At 34.9% G+C, this 21193-nt stretch overlaps 1 protein-coding gene across 2 annotated transcripts in view; it reads right to left on the bottom strand.

Annotated features, from left to right (window-relative positions):
* LOC120637596 (multidrug resistance-associated protein 4) overlaps nt 1–21193 on the bottom strand; it is a 62020-nt gene that overhangs the window by 9817 nt on the left and 31010 nt on the right. Inside the window, exons 2-12 of one of the 2 annotated variants that reach the window (XM_039909451.1) lie at nt 11364–11498; nt 9617–9821; nt 8471–8696; nt 7658–7755; nt 5654–5851; nt 5239–5365; nt 2872–3021; nt 2315–2505; nt 1476–1640; nt 978–1115; nt 576–743 (exon numbers count right to left, since the gene is read on the bottom strand). In XM_039909451.1, the coding sequence (XP_039765385.1) occupies nt 576–743; nt 978–1115; nt 1476–1640; nt 2315–2505; nt 2872–3021; nt 5239–5365; nt 5654–5851; nt 7658–7755; nt 8471–8696; nt 9617–9821; nt 11364–11498 (1801 nt within the window). Of the gene's footprint in view, nt 1–575; nt 744–977; nt 1116–1475; nt 1641–2314; nt 2506–2871; nt 3022–4067; nt 4195–5238; nt 5366–5653; nt 5852–7657; nt 7756–8470; nt 8697–9616; nt 9822–11363; nt 11499–21193 lie in introns of both variants that reach the window. The other variant, XM_039909452.1, reaches the window with a different exon arrangement.

Raw genomic sequence — 21193 nt, 5'->3', positions numbered from 1 at the left:
TGCACTTTTTTTATTATATAATTTAAAAAATTAGCGTTTTTAAGTATTGCTTTTTATACAATATGAAGCTAAACATTAAATATTTCATATTGTGTTTATTTTTTTGTTTTATGAACGTTAAGGCGCGACGCAGAGCCATGTTGTTTTTAGTGTTGTTGGAACATATTAGCATAAGTGGCGTAGAATATCTTTCTGATTATGGTTTGTGCCACATTGCATTAAATAATAATTTTTATTGTATAAATAATCAGAATTTGCTTTGACACGGATTTTGTCGCTCAATATCTTGAACGGCAGAATTGTGATTTCAAAATACTTGACTTTATTGTCTTTTATAGCAAATATTCTATCTTTTGAGATATGAAAGCGGATCCAGCGGCTTCCAAGCATAGTTTAAACATAAGTTTTGGTCGGTAAACAACTACTTTAGCAAAACACCTCTGCACCTTTCGCAGAAGATAATTTATGCAGTTTTAACTAATTTGTATCCGTTTCCGCTTTTTGTTTATAATAGGGTAAAATTATGTACATATAAATAGAACATATATATTAAAATTACTACATATATATCTTACGTTGCTCATTATAACAATGTAATCAGCAGCTTTTAAATAGTGAAGTTGGTGAGTAACAAGGATGCGCGTGGTATGACGAAGGTATCCGGTGATACACTCGTCGAAGAGTTGTCGGCCCACATGAGCGTCCACAGCTGATAGAGGATCATCTAGTAGGTAAATATCCGCCTGAAATCAAGAGAAAAAAAGAGAGATTCATTTAAATAGAAGAAATAGACAAGGTAAACTCATCAAGTCTAGTCTACTTCCGCGGAGGCGTCCAAATTAATTTACCACCAATCACATGACCCGCTGTTTTAGACAAGAATTGTAATTGGTCTCTATATGGACGCAGAATTACACGCCAGCGAAAATGCAGATTGGACTGTTTGGTGTGTGTGGCTTTAGCTTAAGCATACTAACTTGTCTGTAAACAGCTCTGGCAAGGTTGATACGTGCTCTTTGTCCACCAGATAATGAAGCACCTCTTTCTCCTACAAGTGTTTGATCACCGTGAGGGAGCTGTTGGAAGTCCTTCTGAAGCGCACATACTCTTACAACCTAAAAAATTATTATAACTCGAAATAAATCATATTATGGAAACATGTTTTATCAATTTAATCATTATTATTATCATCATACCCACATCAATGTCCCACAGCTTGTCATAGGTTATTAAAGATGCTCATAGACATGGTGAATTCAGTAATTGGAGCTTAGACCTTCTCCCGACTTTTCCCGTAAAATGTTACCGGCTATCATACTACACAGCAGTTTTATTTAGCACGAAGTTGGTACTGTAAATTCCTTAGCAGAATTCCCGACAGCAATTTTTTTTATTTAGCAATCTGGTAACGAACAAGACCTAGGGGTGCGTCGTGGAACACTATGTAATAGACTAAGTATATAAATTCAATATACCTCTTTATATTTCTTTGCATTGTATGGTAATCCAAATAGAATGTTTTGTCGAACTGTAGCAACGAACAACCAAGGCTCCTGACAAGCGTAAGACAACGGTCCAGAAAGATGGATTTTTCCACTCGTTGCCCGTAGCTCATTTAGCAACAGTTGCAATATTGAACTCTGTAAAAGATGGCACATGAAAATTTTGTTTCAAATTTCGTTTAATATTTTCCAATCACTATTATAAATGTGAAAATGTGGCTGCTCGTTTGCGTATTATTTGGGATAAGTTTGAATATTGTACTGATCCTAATAACATTTGGCACATATTATATTTATTGCATGTATCTTGGAGATGGAGAGTGAGAATAAACATCAAAGGTAATTCGGCGAAATAAATAAACCAATAAATAAATAAACTTTTTCTTGGGGCCTATTCTGGTTTTTTTTTACTTAGCGCGGTTTTAGTACGGTATTAATATTTAAGAAAACGCAGGCACTCATTGCAAAACATACTCATTACCCCAAACACATGCACGTTTTAACATCAAAACCGATCTTGACGGAATTTTGTACAGTGGTAGCATGTATCTTGGGGATATAAGATACTTATTTCCCAGGAAAACATAAGGTTTAGCGGGATTTTTATATACCTGCCAATAAACGTGACGATGTAGTCGAACAGTTAGTGTTAAATAAATTTCAGACCGTGTACCATCCATTTTGGGCCAAATAAAACGAAAAATTCGCTTAGGAAGGTGCAAGAGAGGGTAGTGACTGTACGGTTGTAAAGGGTTGCCCTTGCACGGTGCACCGACAACAATTTAGCTGTTAAGTTAAAAAAGAAGACGTACCTTCCCAGAACCGACTGATCCTATAATAGCGCATAGCTTTCCTTTTGGTATGCTCAAGTTAATATTACGTAACGTAACTGGCCCGTCCTCAGTCCAATTAGCCCTAACGTCTTGGATTAGTATACCGATATCAGAGCCTACAGCGACGTGCTGTACTGGTGTCGTTAACCCTTTTTCATTGCAATCAAAACCTGGAAGTAAGAAAAATCGTGGTAAATATTGGATAGAAGCAGACACGTTACTTTGCGGAATTCCATGTTATACGATGAACAATTGTCAGATGTTGATTTACAATAATTGCTCATGGTTACGTCAACATCTCCTGAGGATGCTCCGGTGTCGCAGCGAAAAGCGCGTAGAGAGTACATTGCCGAAGACCTGTTTGGTGGTGTATAAAGATTGGAGAAATTATAAAGTATACCGTACAGATTCTCTTGCTTTTCGCGAAGTATAGCAAATTAAGCTTAGTATTCATTGTATACATTATGTTAATTTAATTTGTAGGTTCAGTTCGGTTAATCGGTATGTAATTCTTTCAAGAAAGTCCAAAATATTACCTGGGTTACAAATACCTTCTTCTTCAATCATTTTAAACGTATTCGGATAGAGGTCTTGTTCACCAAGGTTCTTATTTTTTTTGTTTTTAACCCTCTGTACCAGTTTTGCAATATCAACATTTGCAACACTACGTAGGTCTTCTCTTTCATCTGTTAGACACACATAGTATATATTAATAATTGGAAAAAAATTGTTATATCAAAATTTTACTTACTTGATTACCTAATTGATTTAAGTTTATGTATTAATGTGAAGTACATTTTCTCCATTTTACTACGACATAGGTACGTTAATTTTGTTTATTTCTTACTATACAATTAATTTAAAACATGCCTTAAATTTGATACCCCTAACATGGGGCTGCATAAAAATTGGTCCACTGTCTTTTGGAGTTCCCCATATTGGATTTAGAATTATGTCATTTTGCTATCATGCGAAACCAAAAGAGTGTGCCAAATTCGAGCTCAATCTCTCAGTCTCAAGATTTAAACAAAACGAACCAACCAACCTCAGTCGGTTAGCACTTGATTGAGAGTGACAATTCAGTCTTCTGTGATGTCGCGCAAACCAGAAAGGGGTAGCGCAGTTTAAAGGACAAACCCCTAAAGAATTAGACTAAAAGCTCATGATAGGTACAATATCGTAGTAAGGCTTTGGTACAGGCTACGCTTAAAGCCTCCCATCAGACTAGATTTGAATCAATTAAGAAATTGTGTACTCTCTTATTTGCCTCTATCGGGAATGAAACTCGTGTTCGCCCAATTAAAAAATCTCAGCTTTCATCACTGCTTCATAGAGATCAAGTACTGAATTGAAGCTCAAAAGCTAATTAGGGACGACTTTTAAATTTACATCTGTTTAACACAGTATTTTAATTAAATATGCACGGATGTGCCAGGTAACGGGTATGCAGCATAACACAGCGTGCACTCCAGAAATTCGATGCAAACCACAAATAAAATAATTAAAGAATGTTTAGTTTTTTAAATAACCTTTTTCTATTTGTTAGCCAAACATTTTTCCCATACCATTAAAACTATTTGTTAGTAATATAAGCATTTAATACAGAAACGTAGAAATTCGTTCACATATTCTGTGGAAATATATTTTCCACATATTTTGTAATACAATGCGTTTTTCACACTTCTGACGTTTCACAAGAGCCACTCACACACGGAAATATTTAAAATCGTACCCATAGTAAGAAAATCTTGTAAACGTTGAATAGTTGTATATGACTCCATCATCATTGATAAAGACGATGGCAATAAGATAGCTACTGAAGCCTGAAGAATATTGAACATTTGTGCCAACGGGAATGCCTGCGAAAATTGACGATACGTTGTATTCAGTATTGATTTTATCAGTACTGCACTGTGTGATGCATATTACCCCAACATAATAAGTTAACAAGTATATGGTTAACATTAAAACACTACGGGCCATGCTTAAGTTAGTCAAAATTTATTAAACAGAGTGATTTTTAACGGGGACAGTATAATTTCAACCAATGGAGATACCAAAGAACTTTTTTTATTTATAATGTTACAATAAAACTAAAAACTAATTATCAATACCACAAGCACAAGTAGGCACAAGTCATGCCTACGTGGAATGGCGCTGGCTGTATTTCTGCACTGAAGAGCCAGGCTGATCCTCTACGCATTAAATAACCTAGCTCGAAGGACTTTTGGAAGACCGATCCCTTTTTATAAGACAGTTGACCTATTTTGTTTCTTATTTTGTATCTCCTTTAGTTTAAAATTTCCCCATACTGTATCAGTTAAATAAAAAACTGTAATTATACTTATGTTAACACACTACACAAAGTTTGACGGAGTCTGTACCCTAAGTATGAGATAGCAAAACTCGAGATCGTCGATGGTCGTTAAGAATCAAAACTCTTTAACGTACAATTAAGATGAACTATAATCAAGTTGCTTAAAACCCGGGCTGTGGCGTCTAGATGTTTTATCGAATGTAATTAGAAATAAGAGTTATTATAATAAATTTTGACAAGCCTAGTTACGAGTAAGAGGTGGTATTGTTTATATTGCATGTGGACGCTTAAGTTGCCGGCAGCAAGTCTGTTCAAGTTCATAAATATATATACACCCAGCCCTCCAGGAAGATTTGAAAAATCAAAATCGGTAGTACGGAATGTAGTGACTTTAAAAAAGGTGTTTGTTCATTTTACTCTGAATTGTAGTTTTTGACGATCGAAAATCATCGCTTGCTAGGTATGCAATCTCGTACTGAGGTTACTGATATTAAAGAAACTCGTCGGTACACATCAAGAGTAGAACACCTGGCGTATCATGCATACACTAGGCGAGGCATGCATTGAGACCAAAGGTCTCACATACCCAATAGCATGAACGCTTCAAGTCGTTGGACAGATATCAGAGCCTCTGCCAAAAACGATACAGCATTTGACATAATTATAGATAGTGTTCCTTGGAGTGTGTTGAAGAATTGCGCCAAAGGAAACACCTGTAATTAATTAGATTAAGCTTTCACGGACTCTTCACCAAACTTTTCTTTCCGTAGATACCGGTAAGTAGTGACGCGATATCAAGTAGGTACGATATCCCTATGAAAAAACTAATGATTTATGAAAATACGCAGTATGTACGTATAAATATGTATTTGATACACGTGATCCAATTAAAATGCTCAACACGACGAGGCGGTGTATTTATTATGAAAATGCTGCTATTTATAATGAAATTGATTTAAAATGAAATTATTATTTATTGAACAATAGGTATAAATACTCACAATGTCAGCTGTAACTTGATATCCAAATAATGAATAGGACAAAAGAGTGATGTATAGAGATAATCTTTCGGTGAATACCATGAAGCTAAGATACACTCCCCTGAGGTAAGATGCAGATGTGATGCAGTTAATTTCATTTTTGCGAGCCAAAGCCACGACTTGCTCGAATGGCTTTTCCCAGGCGTACATTTTTATAACCTGAAACGTAATATAACATTAAAAGATAGTAAATAAAAAAATAATGAATACGAAGCACTTGTCTTAAAGAGGCCCATTCACTCTTGTTTTAACATTACCCAGGCTGTAAGTTGTCTTACTACCTGTACCAGTAACTATTTACCGGTTTGACGGGCGACTGGCGCAGTGGGCAGCGACCCTGCTTCATGAGTCCGAGGCCGTGGGTTTGATTCCCACAACTGGAAAATGTTTGTGTGATGAACATGAATGTTTTTCAGTGTCTGGGTGTTTATCTGTATATTATTCATAAAAATATTCATCAGTCATCTTACGCTACGCTTACTTTGAGGCTAGATGGTGATGTGTGTATTTTCGTAGTATATTTATTTATTTATTTTATTATTATATTGATATTTTAAACGTTGACGTTCTAAAAAAATTCAAATTTTCAAATTTTGGCGTGAAGGAGTGTCATATATGCACTTTCTGTGCCTAAGTAAGTCAGGGCGCGTGCTCCGGAGGTACTGCTGTCGGTCCAGATGCGCCTGACAAAGAGCAGTGTAACGGAATTTGTTTTAAAAATATCTGTGTCCAAAAATGTCATCTCCATCCCTGACTACTTGGAAAGGATATAGATTTTCACTTTTCCTCTTTTCGCTATATAAATGTAAATAGATACAACATTTGTATCATCTGTGTACTACTTGAAGAGGTGTCTCTTTTACGGAACGAGAACTATACACTTAAAATTACATGCCTATCGAATATTTTGTAATTTCCCAGGCGTTATTTATAATGATCATTTAACCAGATACACGTAACATGTATAGGTACTTTCAATGTTTAATATTTTATATTTATGTGCATAGATTATTTTTTATTGCTACAATTAAAAAGAGTATTTATTTTATCATTTTTTGCAATAGAAAATTTTAATTGTTACTTTTTTTATTTAGACTAAATTGTATTTGTACGCAAGGTGGAGGGTAAATGATCACGCGGTCAATCACCTCTAGTTGAAGCAAATAAAAAAATAATGTTTAAAACTGAGCGTTTCTCCCAACCCACAAAGGCATATCTCAATTTCTATCCCCTAATTACCACAAAAAATTGGTTGAAATTTTGAATTTTTTATATATGGAATGACTTATATCGAAAGTTTGTACGTAACTGTGTATGTTTGTTACTCCTTTACACCTTAACTACTGAAGCAATTTGATTGATACTTGGAATGGATATAATTTACTAAACCATAGGCTAATTCACCCCGGAGAAATCCATTGTTGCCTCGCGATTGTGATAATTCTGAACACCACATGGATGAGCTAGTTATAGTTATAGTCATAGTAATAAGTTTTTAAGTTAAGTTAATAAGTTTTTTATTAGAAGAAGAAGAAGAAACACTTTATTGCATTTTAAAACACACAGGAAAAGAAAAAGTAAGGAGCGTACAGTACACTATGTAGACATGAAAAGGCGGCCTTATTGCTGCAAGCAATCTCTTACAGGCAACCTTTGAAGATAGGACTTACAGCAAGAGAACGGCATAGTGCCTAGAGTGTGGATAGATATACATAATATATAAGTTTTTTATTAGGTTTAAGTTAAGTTGATAAGTTTTTTATTAGGTGCGCTCCGCGATGTTACCCGAGGTAAATTTACACGTAATTGCAATTAAAAAATACATGTACAGACTTAGTCACAGTGGTCTGCAGTTAGTTGTAATATAAAAGCGATAATATTTATTTAATAATTCGTAATCTTAAAAAGAATAAATTTTACCTAAGTAAACATTTTTTTTTAAATATTAATATACTTAATTAATACCTGCATTCCGGTAATGATTTCGTCCATGATGCGCACACGCTCATCCGTTTTACACGCAGTTCTCATACGTAATCTTGCAGCCAGTTTACTCATGTATGCTGTGACAAATATTCTATGATTACACACAGGAAAATACATAATATAAAATGTAGTAGTACAGATAGTAAGTACATTACACATGCCTTGGAATAAGCAGTGCTTTGCCACTTCAACTGACAGAGCGTAAGAAAACACTGCAAAACTATTCCGACGTAATGCTACGTTGTTTAATAAAGCCTATGTCGTCCGTGTTGTAGATATCGATTCCTTTTCTATGCTATTTGTTCAACTTAAAGGTTTGCTTGATTCTATTTATCTACGTTTTAACGTGTAATTTAAGGATCTACTAGAATTATATTTAAAACAATTGAAACTATTCACAGTTTCAAATCCTTTCGGTTCCGAATTTTTTTATATGCATTTTAAATTTATAAAATTGATAATTCATCCAAGTGAAGGTAAAAAAGACAAATTGAAACTATTGAAGCAATTGTTATTAAGAAACCCTAAACGGGTTGTAAATAACAATTGTTGTAAAGGTTAAAAACATAACGCTACAAGCCATAAATAACACGGGCGGAAAGTCGGGCATTGGTAGTACTTTTATTAATACCATGTTCACAAATTGTATGTAATGAAAGGACACTGACCCCGATATGTCTGACCAGATTGAAAGACAATCTAAACAAGTGAAAATAAATAATAAATTTATAAACATGTAATTGTGTTCATACTTTAATTAATAGAAAAATAAGATTTACAAATGTAACTCACATTGAACAGGAATTGTTTGCAGAACGATGCCAATAACTCCAACGATAGCGGCGTAACCGATTTTGATATAGATGAGGTAGCAGACAACCACGACTTGTAGAGGCAGCAGCCAGATGAAGTGAGTATAGATAAACGCGTAGTCAAACCGATTGACGTCGTTGGATAGAAGATTAACTACTTGTCCAGCGGTTGTTTGAGCTAGAGCACCAGAGCTCATACGCATAACCTATAATTCAAATTCGGTATTAGAACGTATTTTTCAGAAATTCTAACTGTACCCATAGAAATTCTAAATCATACGTTTAATATACATATTTAATTTTTATTAACGTATTGATAAACGCCTAATCGAACCGATTCACGTCTTCGAACAATTCGACCTTTACCAGCCGTTGTTTTAGCTAAAGCATACACACGCATAAACTATAATTGAACTTAAAACTATGATTTTGAAATGTGTTTTGACGTGACAACGTCTTATAATTCGATGGAGCCGGCTGCACGCACGAAAAAACATGACGTATGCGGCGTTACCTCGCTCTGAGGCGTTCCATTCAAGGCTTGAAGTGCAAGCGAGAGCGCGGAACGAGCGACAAAGAGGCACAGTCGGCCTCCGCGTTCGACATCTGTCTCTCTCCTACTTGAGTAAGCGATGCGTCCGCGGGGACAGCTTCTATACAATAATACATTAACATGTTTTCGGCAAGGATGAAGTGCAGTGAAAAGTGAATGTGGTGTAAATTGTTTATAGCAACGATAATATCTATCAAACAAATAAAATTAAAATTTTCTTTTGAAAAATGCAACCATTCCATCAGTATTTTCTTACGACGTTGTCACGTTCAACTATCGTCAGTAAGCCGACTTTACAGACAACCATTTTTTTACTTTCTAAAGAGTGTGTAAGTTTAAATTCTATAAGCAAGGCCACAACAATGCGCCTACCCAGCATCTGCGCATGCGTCCTTCTTGCGGCTAATCACAAAACTCCGGCTTAAAGTGTTTTGCATTCCGATTGGTCATATATTTCATGCGAACACGAGCGCAGGTCAGACGCTTTGTTCTTGCCTTTCGAATTTAGAATAGACCAAGGTTCGACAATTATTTTAACTAAGTAAAAATATTAAAAATTAATATTATATTAACCTTCCTGTAAATAAGTGAACACGCAGCAATTCGGACTTTCATTCCAAACTGTTGTGTGGAATATGTGCCGTGATGGTTCAGGAATGCTATCAGCAGGGACATGAGTATGACAGCAGAGGCGCAGTAGACCGCCTGCTCGTACGTCATTTTTGAGCCGGGCTCCCAATACCACAACAACATGCTCAACGCCACTGGTTGGAACGGTCTAAAAAATTACACAATTTAAATTACGCCAATCTTAAGCACAATTAAAACTTTACAACTATATTTGTTCTAACCATGATGTTTAGAAAAAATATTAATAAAAAGTCAAGTAGTTAATTAGCTAATTGGCTAGAAGGCGAATCTTTTACATATACTTTTGCTGTACTTTGTTATTAACTAAATGCTTTAACAATACGACGGTATAGATTATAATATACCTATGTAGAGGCAAGGCTACGTAACAGCTGTACCAGCATTTGATAAAGTAGGTATGACTGTTAATATTTGAGTGCTTTCTCTTGTTTCATTAAAAATAATGAGCCTCGCATAAGTACATTTTTTTTTACTAGTATTCTAATAAATATATAAAATACCTTTGTTACAATACGATCCGTGTAGAGTTTTAAAGTAGGAACTAAGATACATAATTAATATTATCTGTCATAGTAAGTATTACTTGTATCTACATCGTATCGCCCTACTGCTCCTTACAATATTATGTGGATAGTGTTGTGGATTACATATTAACCCCATTTTTTTCTTTTTGTTAAATTTAAGAGCTATTGTTGTAATATGTAATTGTTTTATGTCCCAAAATAATAAAAAAAAAAAATACATCTAGCGCTATGCATTTATTATTAAATTGTTATAAATTTAGTTAAGCAAGTTTTTCACACATACATACGTAAAACCTAAAATGTTTAATTGTAATATCTGATCTTTTCTGAAAAAAAATTATAGTGCGAAACAAATTGGTAGAGCACGCTTATTTAACTAGATTATTTCAGATCGAGAATAATAATTAATTTGCCGTTCTACCTCCATGGGCAATTAAGTTTTAAACGACCAAGTACTTTGCAACGTTACCAAGTACGTAAGTTTTTTTTTCCAAATAAAATATGCTTTACTTGAACAACATTTATAAATACATTTATAACTGTGTAATAAATACCCAATAAGTACCTGAGTCTCTATGATTACCGCAACATAATCATAATCACCACAACTTTTAAGCAAAAATTGATTATCTTGTGATGAAGTCCGATTTAATGATATAGATATAGTTACTATATATAGTTAGTTATATATAGTTATTTGTTTTATTTTATTATAAAAAACTAGCGTACCCAGCCCGCTTCGCCGGGCTAGATTTTGCTTTATTTTATTTCAACAATAAACTTACATCATTAAATTTTTGAATTTAAGCCTCATAATACATTAAATCATTTATTTCTCTACGTATTCATTCTCTTCTATTCTCTTCTCGAGCGGGTGAAGATCATTATCTACACCCATGAACACCCAACAATAGAATATCATCATATAACTCGTAAATAAAAGCTGTATTTGGCAGTTTGACAGTTCAAAAATAGGAGTGCTCCGATCGTCACCAAACTTTACAGGATTACTCGCCAGGTCAATCCGGAGATTCCCTGAAAGTTTCATTGAAATCGGTCCAGCCGTTTCGAAGCCTATACGGATCATACCCACACACTTTTATATATATAGATTCATAGACAATTATTTAGTATTTTTTACTCACTTAAGGATCAGAGCTTGTATCAGAAACATTACGCCGGAAGGTGCATAGCTCAACCAGAACGTCTTAGTCATAGCGCGGAGAAGCGATGGTTTTCGGCCCTGATTGTTCGCTAAAGCTATTTCCTCCAGCCATTTCCTGTAAACAAATGATGATATTTAAAATCGGTATATTGGTAAATAAACAAGAATCTTATAACGAAAAGAAAATCTTCTGAAATTAAGGTTTATTATTCGGATGTCAATTTAGTTTTTATTTGAATCATTTATTTATTTATTAAATTATTACTGACGACTGAATCGATGATAAATGTCCTTTACATTGGAATCATCCAAAGAGCATGTAACTAATTGATATGATGATTGCCCATAAGTAAGAACTAAGGTGCATGGTAGGTCAAGACTGAAGAAGCTTGATTGGAAGGTGAATTGTGTAATAGGATGGGTGACATTGTGCGCTGGTTACGCTTGGTCGGCTTGAGTTACGGCCGATTCACACAGTGTGTTACGGCGCCAAACCATAAAGATTTTGCCGCATTGCCGACAGCCATACGGGCAGTGCAACATCAGCTTTAAGGCAAACTACAACCATTGCCAGTAGCAGCGTTTGAGATTGCGTCTAGCGATCAACCAGCCACAAGGAACGCATGTACACGCCAAAAGAAGCAAGCGTCTTGTGATCGGTCCTCAGGACGCAGGTTTGACGTGGTTCTGTGGCCCTCGCTTAACTCTATGAATAGAACGCGGCTGCGTATAGTGTATACCTCTGCCCAGGCCCTATCTTGGTTTCATGGTTACAAGTTTAACTTGTGTGAGCTGTGGGGCCACAAAGGACTGTTCGTTATGACATCTAAGAAGAAAGCGCCGCGGTCGACATGCTTCGTGTGGAGCGGCCGTTATAGAGAACTATGTCAACTCAACATGAAGTGTTTCATACTTAATTAACTTTATTTACTTTATATATTTATTTACTAATAATTACTCATTGCCATGCCTTTTTGGACTGCATGTTTGAATACGTATTACGTGGTACAGAGCTTTATCCCGTTCCCGGCAATAAATTGTTAGGTTTCCTACCCGGTTTTATTTGTGTACTCTTGTACCTCTCATAAGTCTCAGAGCACGATAAACCATCGTTCCTGGCTCTTACCTCTATCTATTACCTGTGAAAGGTTTATACCTATATCTTCTATATATATATAATGAAAATGGTCTTCGTTTGAGGCTCAATCACGCCTAAACCACTAATCGTATCGACATGAAACTACCACCATTCGATGCGAAATTTTTCCTAGATGGTTTATGGCTATCTATTTTTTGAATTCCAACATTCCTTCATTTTTTTATTGCTGTTTTACTTTATGAACATTTATCCCGCTAATAAAAACCAAAGATAAGCATTTTCTCTTGATTCTTTTGTTTTCATGAATTTCAACAGAGTGTATTAAACGGATTATGGTTTTTTACATTCAGCTAAGAATCTACTCACGGTAGTGGAGAACGGCTGGACCAATTGGGCTTTTTTTTTATCTTCAGAATTGTCAGGAGAAAGTTTTGTATGTAAGAAAATTTTAAAAAAGCCCGATAAAAAGTTAAAAATGTCGATGATAATCGAAGAATTCCCATCTATATAGTCACTCACCACGAAATCTCGGGAACCATAAGACTTAGAAACGTGAAACTTGGTAGGAATATTACTTTTGCTATGTAGAGGTCAGCTATGAATAGATTTTAAGAAATTCATTCCCCAAAGGGGATTGCGGGGGCGTTAACAATGAACAATTCCCGTTTTTAAACTATAGCTCCTATAGACTTCAAATTTGGTAGGAATCTTCTGTAAGAGGTGTAGAAATAGGCTATGAACGAATTTTACGATAGCTCACCCCACAGGGGGTTGCGGGGGTGGGTATTAACAATAAATATTTTTAATTTTCCAGCTAAAGCTCCTACAAGCTCCAAATTTTGTAGGAATTTTCTATAAGTGATGTAAAAATGATTTATGAACAAATTTTACGATATCCCACCCCAAAGAAGATTGCGGGGGCGTTAACAATGAAAATTTTCAATTTCCAAGCGATAGCTCCTATAGACTCCAAATTTAGTGAGAGTATTCTATATGTAATATAAAAATGATCTTCGAGCGGATTTTACAATGAATCACCTCCAATAAGGTTCGCGGGGGTGGGTGTTAACAATAAAAAATTTCAATTTCGAAATATAGCTTCTAAAAATTCTAAATATGGTAGGAATCTTTTATTATTCACATAAAGAACATCTCAAAATGGATTTCAATAAAGTCTACTTCCGACAGGAATTGCGGGGGTGGGTGTTAAAATCTAAAATTTTTATTTCTAACCTGTAACTTCTATAGACTCCAAATTTGGTGGGGATCTTCGTGTATGTAGGGATATTCGTGTATTTCCTTACAACAATCGTCTTTTTGGCAGCGGAGAAAAAGTCATTGAGAGGTTTCAAAAACTTAACTTTACATGTAGCTATCCAATCAACGGACTAAGAATTTTACATTCATTTTACTTTTGCAGACTACATAACCGACGAATTCTTTTATTGCGGGATCGCGGATATGTAACAGATTAAAATGAATGCATTTTCCAAGCACATGAGATGTGGAAAAGAAATTTAGTTACTTATTCCAATAGAATTCATAAAAAACATGCACAATTAATTTTCTATAAAAAATTGATGTCACGGAGAAAATTTTAGTTAACAGAAAATTCGTCGCACTTGAACCTAGACAGATTTCAACTTCACATATGAGACTTGCAATGACTTTAACTTAAACTTTCAATGCTCATTTCAAATTTTTTTCTTCATGTCAATTATTATTAATTTTTGGAAGAAACGCACGGAAATGTTATAATGATTGCACATTGAAAGTTACAATGAATATTAGTGAGAAAAATCACCTGGATGAAAGATACAGGCTAAATCGATGGAATTTGGAATTTGAGTAAGTCTAAACAATATCGATGCTTACAGTTCTATCCGCGGGGCCTATTTATGTTCATACAAAAATAAAAAAAGGAGAATAATAAAAATATGAAAAAAATAAATAAAAATGAAACATAAAATGTAATTTATTTCCTTTTTCAATTCGCCCAGCGAAGCGGGCTGGAAACGGCTAGTGTTTATATAGAGACAATAACCCGTTTATTGCTTTATATATTATAGGCTTTATAAGTGGCTTTATTTAAACACATACTGTTTGAAAAGATACATACCTACTTTCATATAATAATCGCTACAGCTCTTTATACTATTCTTGTACGAGTAGCTACCAATATCCTATATAATTATTTAATGTTTATAGAATCAAGTCACAAATTTACATAAATCGCTGTTAGCAGGAACTGGTTTTCGCGATACACGTAAAAATTATCGCGAATTATACATTGGTATGTTATTGAATAGATACATTAATGCTGTATAAAATCATAATAAACCATTGGCTTTGTTCACGTTTCTAATTTGTGATACAGTTACTGACGTACGAGCCTTATTCCTACAGAATGTGGGTTTATTTGTTTTTCCTCCTCCTTGATTCACGCAGCAACGATGTGACGTGTTTTTTGCAAAAGGACAGTTAGATGACGAATAGATCAAGCTGCTTTTCATGCTGCACATGGTTTGTTTGGAAAAGTTCGTGATAAAATGGTTGAATTCTTGCATGAAATTTATTAAAACTTCGAATAATAAATAGATTATGTTGTTTTACAAAGTATCCTTTGTCCGTCTCAACGATGCAAGCTATAGGTATCTTTGAAAAAAACAATGCAAATTTTTGCTGAGCGGGAAAACTCTGGCACTATTTATAAGTAACGCATGCTGTTTTTGTAATTCCGCAAACGTTATTCGGATACTTTTCAGGGATAAAAAGTATCCTATGTAATTTTCAAGTACGGTTATAATGCACGCCACGAAATAACAATTATGTCTACCATTTCGTCTTATTTCTATGAGGTGAGAGAAAAATGGGTACACAACATTATCTCGTATCCTAAACAGTAAATGTGTCCAAATTTCATCAAGATCCGTGCAATGGTTCGGCACGAAACATAGGTAACAAACTAAGAAACAAACAATCAATCACACTTTCGCATTTACAATATTAGTATAGAAGTAGAACCTATGCAATACAAGCGAATAATATACGCGGGGAAATCCGCGGGTATGAAAGGGAATTGAAACTATGTAATCTTACTATCCTATAAACTATCCACCTAAGAGTATAGTTATAATTATAAACAATTAGGTATATATACGTATTAGTTCATGGGCACATGGTATGAGCAAGGTTAATAATTTTGCAGTTTGCGAAACTTAATAATGTATTAATTTTTCTATTGTCACCTGCAGGGGTTCTTCAAAGTTGCAACCTGTCTTTCGGAGAAAATACGTACAATTTTTAATTCAATTTTTAGAATCACGTTTTGTGACTATTCAAGAAGCTGAAACTACATGTTCACATGGGATCCGATTATTTAATACAAATTAAGCTGTAACAAGATATAATATTAAAATTTTAAATATTGCACAAGAAAAGACAATCTCAATAGCGAAAGATGTATTCACTGGTTGCACTTCGGCAGAGCAAACTACTTCCTACCGATCAAAAACTACACAAAATGTCATGTCAATCTCTAATTCATCTCGTCCTAAATGGTGTGAGACATTTTGATGATGACACTTGCTCTTAAATGCCAGAAAGTACTGAGTTTCTGTTAGTAAAGTACACCTTTCTGTTCTATTAAAAGAAAGAAACGCTAGCTTTGCTCTGAACAAAATTAAGTTTCCAATTCTACTTTATTGGAAATTCCACTCAAACTTTTCTAGAAGTGTTTATTTAAAAAATGTTACATAATATGGTGCTTGCCAAAAACAATGTAGAGACAGAAAGGTCAATGGAATATTTATATTGTAACAGGTATTATAATATAGTTATAAGTAAAGTTTAGTCCACGCCACAACTTAGGCAATATTAATCGTTACTAAATTTAAATTAGTCGTCAAAATTAAATCATTCTTCTAATATGGCCTTGTCAACTTTATTGAGACACTTTGTAATAGAAATAAAGAACTTTTTTTACTACTCTTATATTATTGGACTAATACTGTATACTTGTTCATTCCCGACTCCTAAGGGCCTAGCGTGATGGCAATTAGCTTTCTTCAGAAATTGGGCTATCAAATACAAGAGAGGTTTATTAAATCCGACTGTTAGTTCCAGATATTAGCTTCAGCTTTATTAAAAGTATAAAGATAGGGGTAAGATTCTTACTTCCTGTTATAATAAGTAGATACTACTACCTACCTTTAATTAAGATAATTGAGAGACGGCCTTAAATTATATTTATGATCTGAATTAAGAAAATTGAGGAAATTCTGTTTAAAGACCTTCATGAATTAATACTTCTTTTCTTTGATTACTTTATTATTTTACCTATGAAGCCACGTTTGTATGATAATACAAATCTAGGTTAATCTAGGGAGAAAATTATATATATATATATATATATATATATACATACTGTATTATAATTTTATAATAAATATTTAATATATAAATAATATATGTGTTTTATATATGCCGTGTTAAAAAGCAGTGATAGTCCAGTGGGTAGCACTTCGACTTTATTTTCGGGGGGCTGAGTTCGAATCCCAGCACGCATGTCAAACTTTTATAAGTTATGTGCGTTTTATGCAATTCAAATATCACTTGCTTTAACGGTGCAGGAAAATATCGTGAGGAAACCTGCATGCCTGAGAGTACTCTATAATGTTTTCAAAGGTGTGTGGAGTCCACCAATCCGCACAGGGCCTGCGTGGGGGACTACGGCTTTAACCCTTTCTCATTGTAAGAGGAGATCCGTGCCATGAACTGGGTCGGTAGAATTAAAAAAAAAATTGATTTGAAAAAAGTTTATATGATGATGATGATGATATATGTAGGTATGCCTTGTTAAAACTAGTGTGTCTCGAAGTGTTCGGTTCTAATATATTCATGATAGAGTTTTTAAGTTTAATAATATAAATATCAGTAGTATCATAATATAATAAAGACACATAGCAATTAGCATAGCATATAATAAATACATATATTTCACAATATATTTTTTTAATTAAACCCATGTAGGTACTGTCTTAACGGCCGACTGGCGCAGTGGGCAGCGACCCTGCTTTCTGAGTCCAAGGCCGTGGGTTCGATTCCCACAACTGGAAAATGTTTGTGTGATGAGCAATAAGTGTTTTTCAGTGTCTGGGTGTTTATATGTATTTTCTAAGTATTTATGTATATATAATTCATAAAAATATTCATCAGTCATCTTAGTACCCATAACACAAGCTACGCTTACTTTGGGGCTAGGTGGCGATGTGTGTATTGTCGTAGTATATTTATATTTTATATTTAAAAAAATAAATAATAAACGGTACGGTTGGGAAAAAGCAACTCATCTAACCTCAAGTTTTACGAACTGTTTCACAACACAAAGAAAAAAAAGGTAATATAAAGTAAATAATTACGACCAATTATTAACTAAAGGTTTTTTTGCTAGTTTAGTTACTTAAATCGCGTAGATTGGCTACGTTTTAATTAAAATTTTGCAGGAGTACCTATACCTATGCAAAAAATATTAAAATATTTCAAGAAACAATTATCGTTCATGTACCAATTTTGTTTATTATATTTTTTGTAATTATAATTATTGTATAGTTCCAGTGGCCATCCATGGTCTTAATTCCATATGGTTGTTCCATATTCCTTCAAAGTAGATGCACAAGTTCCTCAGTTCCAGTTCAAATATTATAATATTTGAAGAGTTCCCTCGATTTCTCCAGGATCCCTTCAATAAATCTTTACCAAATTAAATTGGAACAACTTTGAGGTATAGCGTACCATTAAAAAAAACGAATTGAGAACCTCCTCCTTCTTTTAAGTCGGTCGAAAAGTTAATAATATACGTATGCGGTGGAGCGTACACTAGTAAATTTAGTGTGCAGTTTTCGTTTGTATATTATATATGAATAACTACATACTAATACGTCAACCAGGCCGCTTTTTGGCCTGATCCGTTGCTCGAATCGTCGTCATCCAAGGCCCAACAATCTAATTACCGAACGGTAAAAAAGTTATAAAAAAATACATAATACTAGTTTTTTTTACAATTTAGTAAACATATTTTACAGTAAAAAGTTTTGGAACGATTGCTTATTATTTATTGATTCTAGAGGTAAGAAGAAATTAAATAAATGCATGTATATTTCAGGTCAATCGAATGGCGGTAAGTGCTTGAAATATGGATTACGCATTCTAAACCGGTAACAAGATTAGAAGACGATCAAGAACAACAACGATTGAAACAAAGGGAATAAAAGAATATAAAAAGGTTTTCTTTGACACTGATTTATTGATGATCGTTTAAGAAGATACCCATGTTTGAATAATTTAGCAATTTGGGAATCTAAGTTTAGTGCGGCGCAGTGATATATATTGGTGTTATTACTCGACGCAGCACCACTAAAGCTAAGGTCAAACGAATTGCAGTTTGTTAAGACCAAATTCACACTCGGATAGAAAACAGCATGGCAGTAAAACCGCGGTAGGGTGCAAAGTAGAATACCAAACCCAAAACCCGAAGGACCCAAGCCCGACTGGGAACAAATTTCAGTTTTTTTGCACGATTATAATACTTGTACCGCTATCAACTTCTCAGCTCCATCATCAAAACATGATCACAAAAGCAACGAATAGGATTAAAGTAAGTCATACCATTGGGAGTGGATAAAAAACAGCTTTTAGTACTTCCTCTAAGAACTCAGGGCGGTATATTTTTTAGAATAAAAGCCACTGTATATCTTAATATATATAAATCTTAAGTCTATCTAATCTCTGTCACGATGTTTGTCCGCGATGGACTCCTAGACTACTTAACCGATTTTAAATTTAATTGGCACACCGTGAGCAGTCTGCTCCAACTTAAGAGATAGGATAGCTTAGATCTTTAATTATAGTCGCAATTTTATTTTATTGCAAATTATTTGTCTATAATTAATTGACAGTCACATGTTATACATATATATAACTACTATACTCATTTAAGGCTTAGCGATACTGAATAATTTAAAAACAAAATCAACCGCAGACGAAGTCGCGGGCAACAGCTAGTTGAATATAAAAATTACAAATTTTTGTGACAAATGGAGTTTTATGTGTAGTAGGTATACCCATAAAGATTTGCTTACTGAAATCGTTCTGTGATGAAGCTGGAAATGGTCCTCTTATAATCTTGAGCTTAAAGCTTGAGCTCTTCTAGCATTTCTATCATGCACAAAATAAAGAGATGTCTTTCTTTCGTGCCTGGGTGTATACTTATTTTCCGCGACAATTCTCCTTTGTTTTATACTTGCAACTTATCACAAAACTCTTCCTCAAACCGACGCTTCTTGTGATAGGTCGTAAATTTAGACGCGATCGTGGTTGCTGGTTGGACGTCTTGATTGACCTTAGTTTAAGTAAAGGCCGAACTATGGGGGACTAACAACGACCGCGGTGCCTTGTTAGTTTGCGTTTTATTGCGACTAAATGCCAAGACCCTCTATTCTCTTGGTCTATAATGTTTTATGTCTCTGTAACTACATTTTTCTGTAGGTATAATAAGAGTGTATTCGTTCATTCAAGACAGTAGTGCCGAAACTTGCACTGTGCACAAATCACGCTCTAAGGTAAACTATGTTTACAGGTCTTAAAGTATTGCTTTCCTTTTTGCAATGATTCTCTTAGAAAAGGATAGCACACTGTGTGAAACTGTATTCCAATATGTCGTGTGTGTGCAACACACGACATATTGGAATACAGTTGTCACCACCTTTCCAATTCCCGCAGATGTCGTACACGGCGACTAATGAAAAATAGCACCAAGAACAACCGGCTAAGTTAGTTGTGGACTTCTTCTTAGACATGGACGCGTTCGGAACCCTCGTAGCTTCAGTTTGAAGTTAACGAGTGGAGTTAGCGCCATAATCTCACTACCATGTACTACCGTGTATGTAACGTACGCATCAAAAGTGCCAATAATGGGCCTTTTTGAATCTTGACTTTGTCTTTGACTTTGACATCAATGGTGATCGGGCAGCAGCGTCCTCTGTGATTCTACTAGCATCTACTGCGATCACCAACCCGCTTCCCAAGTATGGTGATTACGAATAACCCCGTTGGGTGAGGCCTTTAGTCCAGGAAAGGACTTTTATGGTTTTTTTTTTATGGTGATAGTTGACGGACCAAGCAGATGTTCCACCGTGCAGATGTGTGGTTAGTGGAACACCAACGCCTATAAACGCCGCAAGACTAAGCTGGGCACGCAAGGAACTCGTCCTGCAACGTGCCGCCCTGCAACCCTAGGCGTAGGGCTCAAGCCTCATGTGTGTGCCTGTAATTACACCGGCAACCAGGCCCTTCAGACCGGAACAAAGCATTGCAAAAATGCTGATTTGCGGCAGTAATAAGCATGGCGTTAGTACTTCCCCGGACTCTGTTATAAAAAGCTCTAATACAACTAAAAAGCCGGGCGGGTATACCGCAGGTATAGCAGTAGCTCACACGCAGAATTTCTTGTGAAAATTGTTTGAATAACATGTCCACGCCACCTCGGACGCAGGCTTAAAACCTCGCTTTATTTGAATAGCTCTGCTATTTCATACATTTTAATCCCCAAGGTCACTTTTTTCTCTTTATTGCAAATCACTTAACATTAAAATGTTAGATAATATTGACATATTGTCAATATTATTCAGTGTTTAGGTTTTTTTTGGTAGCTA

This window comes from Pararge aegeria, chromosome 4 (assembly GCF_905163445.1).
Source record: "Pararge aegeria chromosome 4, ilParAegt1.1, whole genome shotgun sequence".
In the NCBI taxonomy this organism is placed as follows: domain Eukaryota; kingdom Metazoa; phylum Arthropoda; class Insecta; order Lepidoptera; family Nymphalidae; genus Pararge; species Pararge aegeria.
Note: the sequence above shows the minus strand (reverse complement) of the source record. Positions and strands in the feature narration are given on the sequence as shown.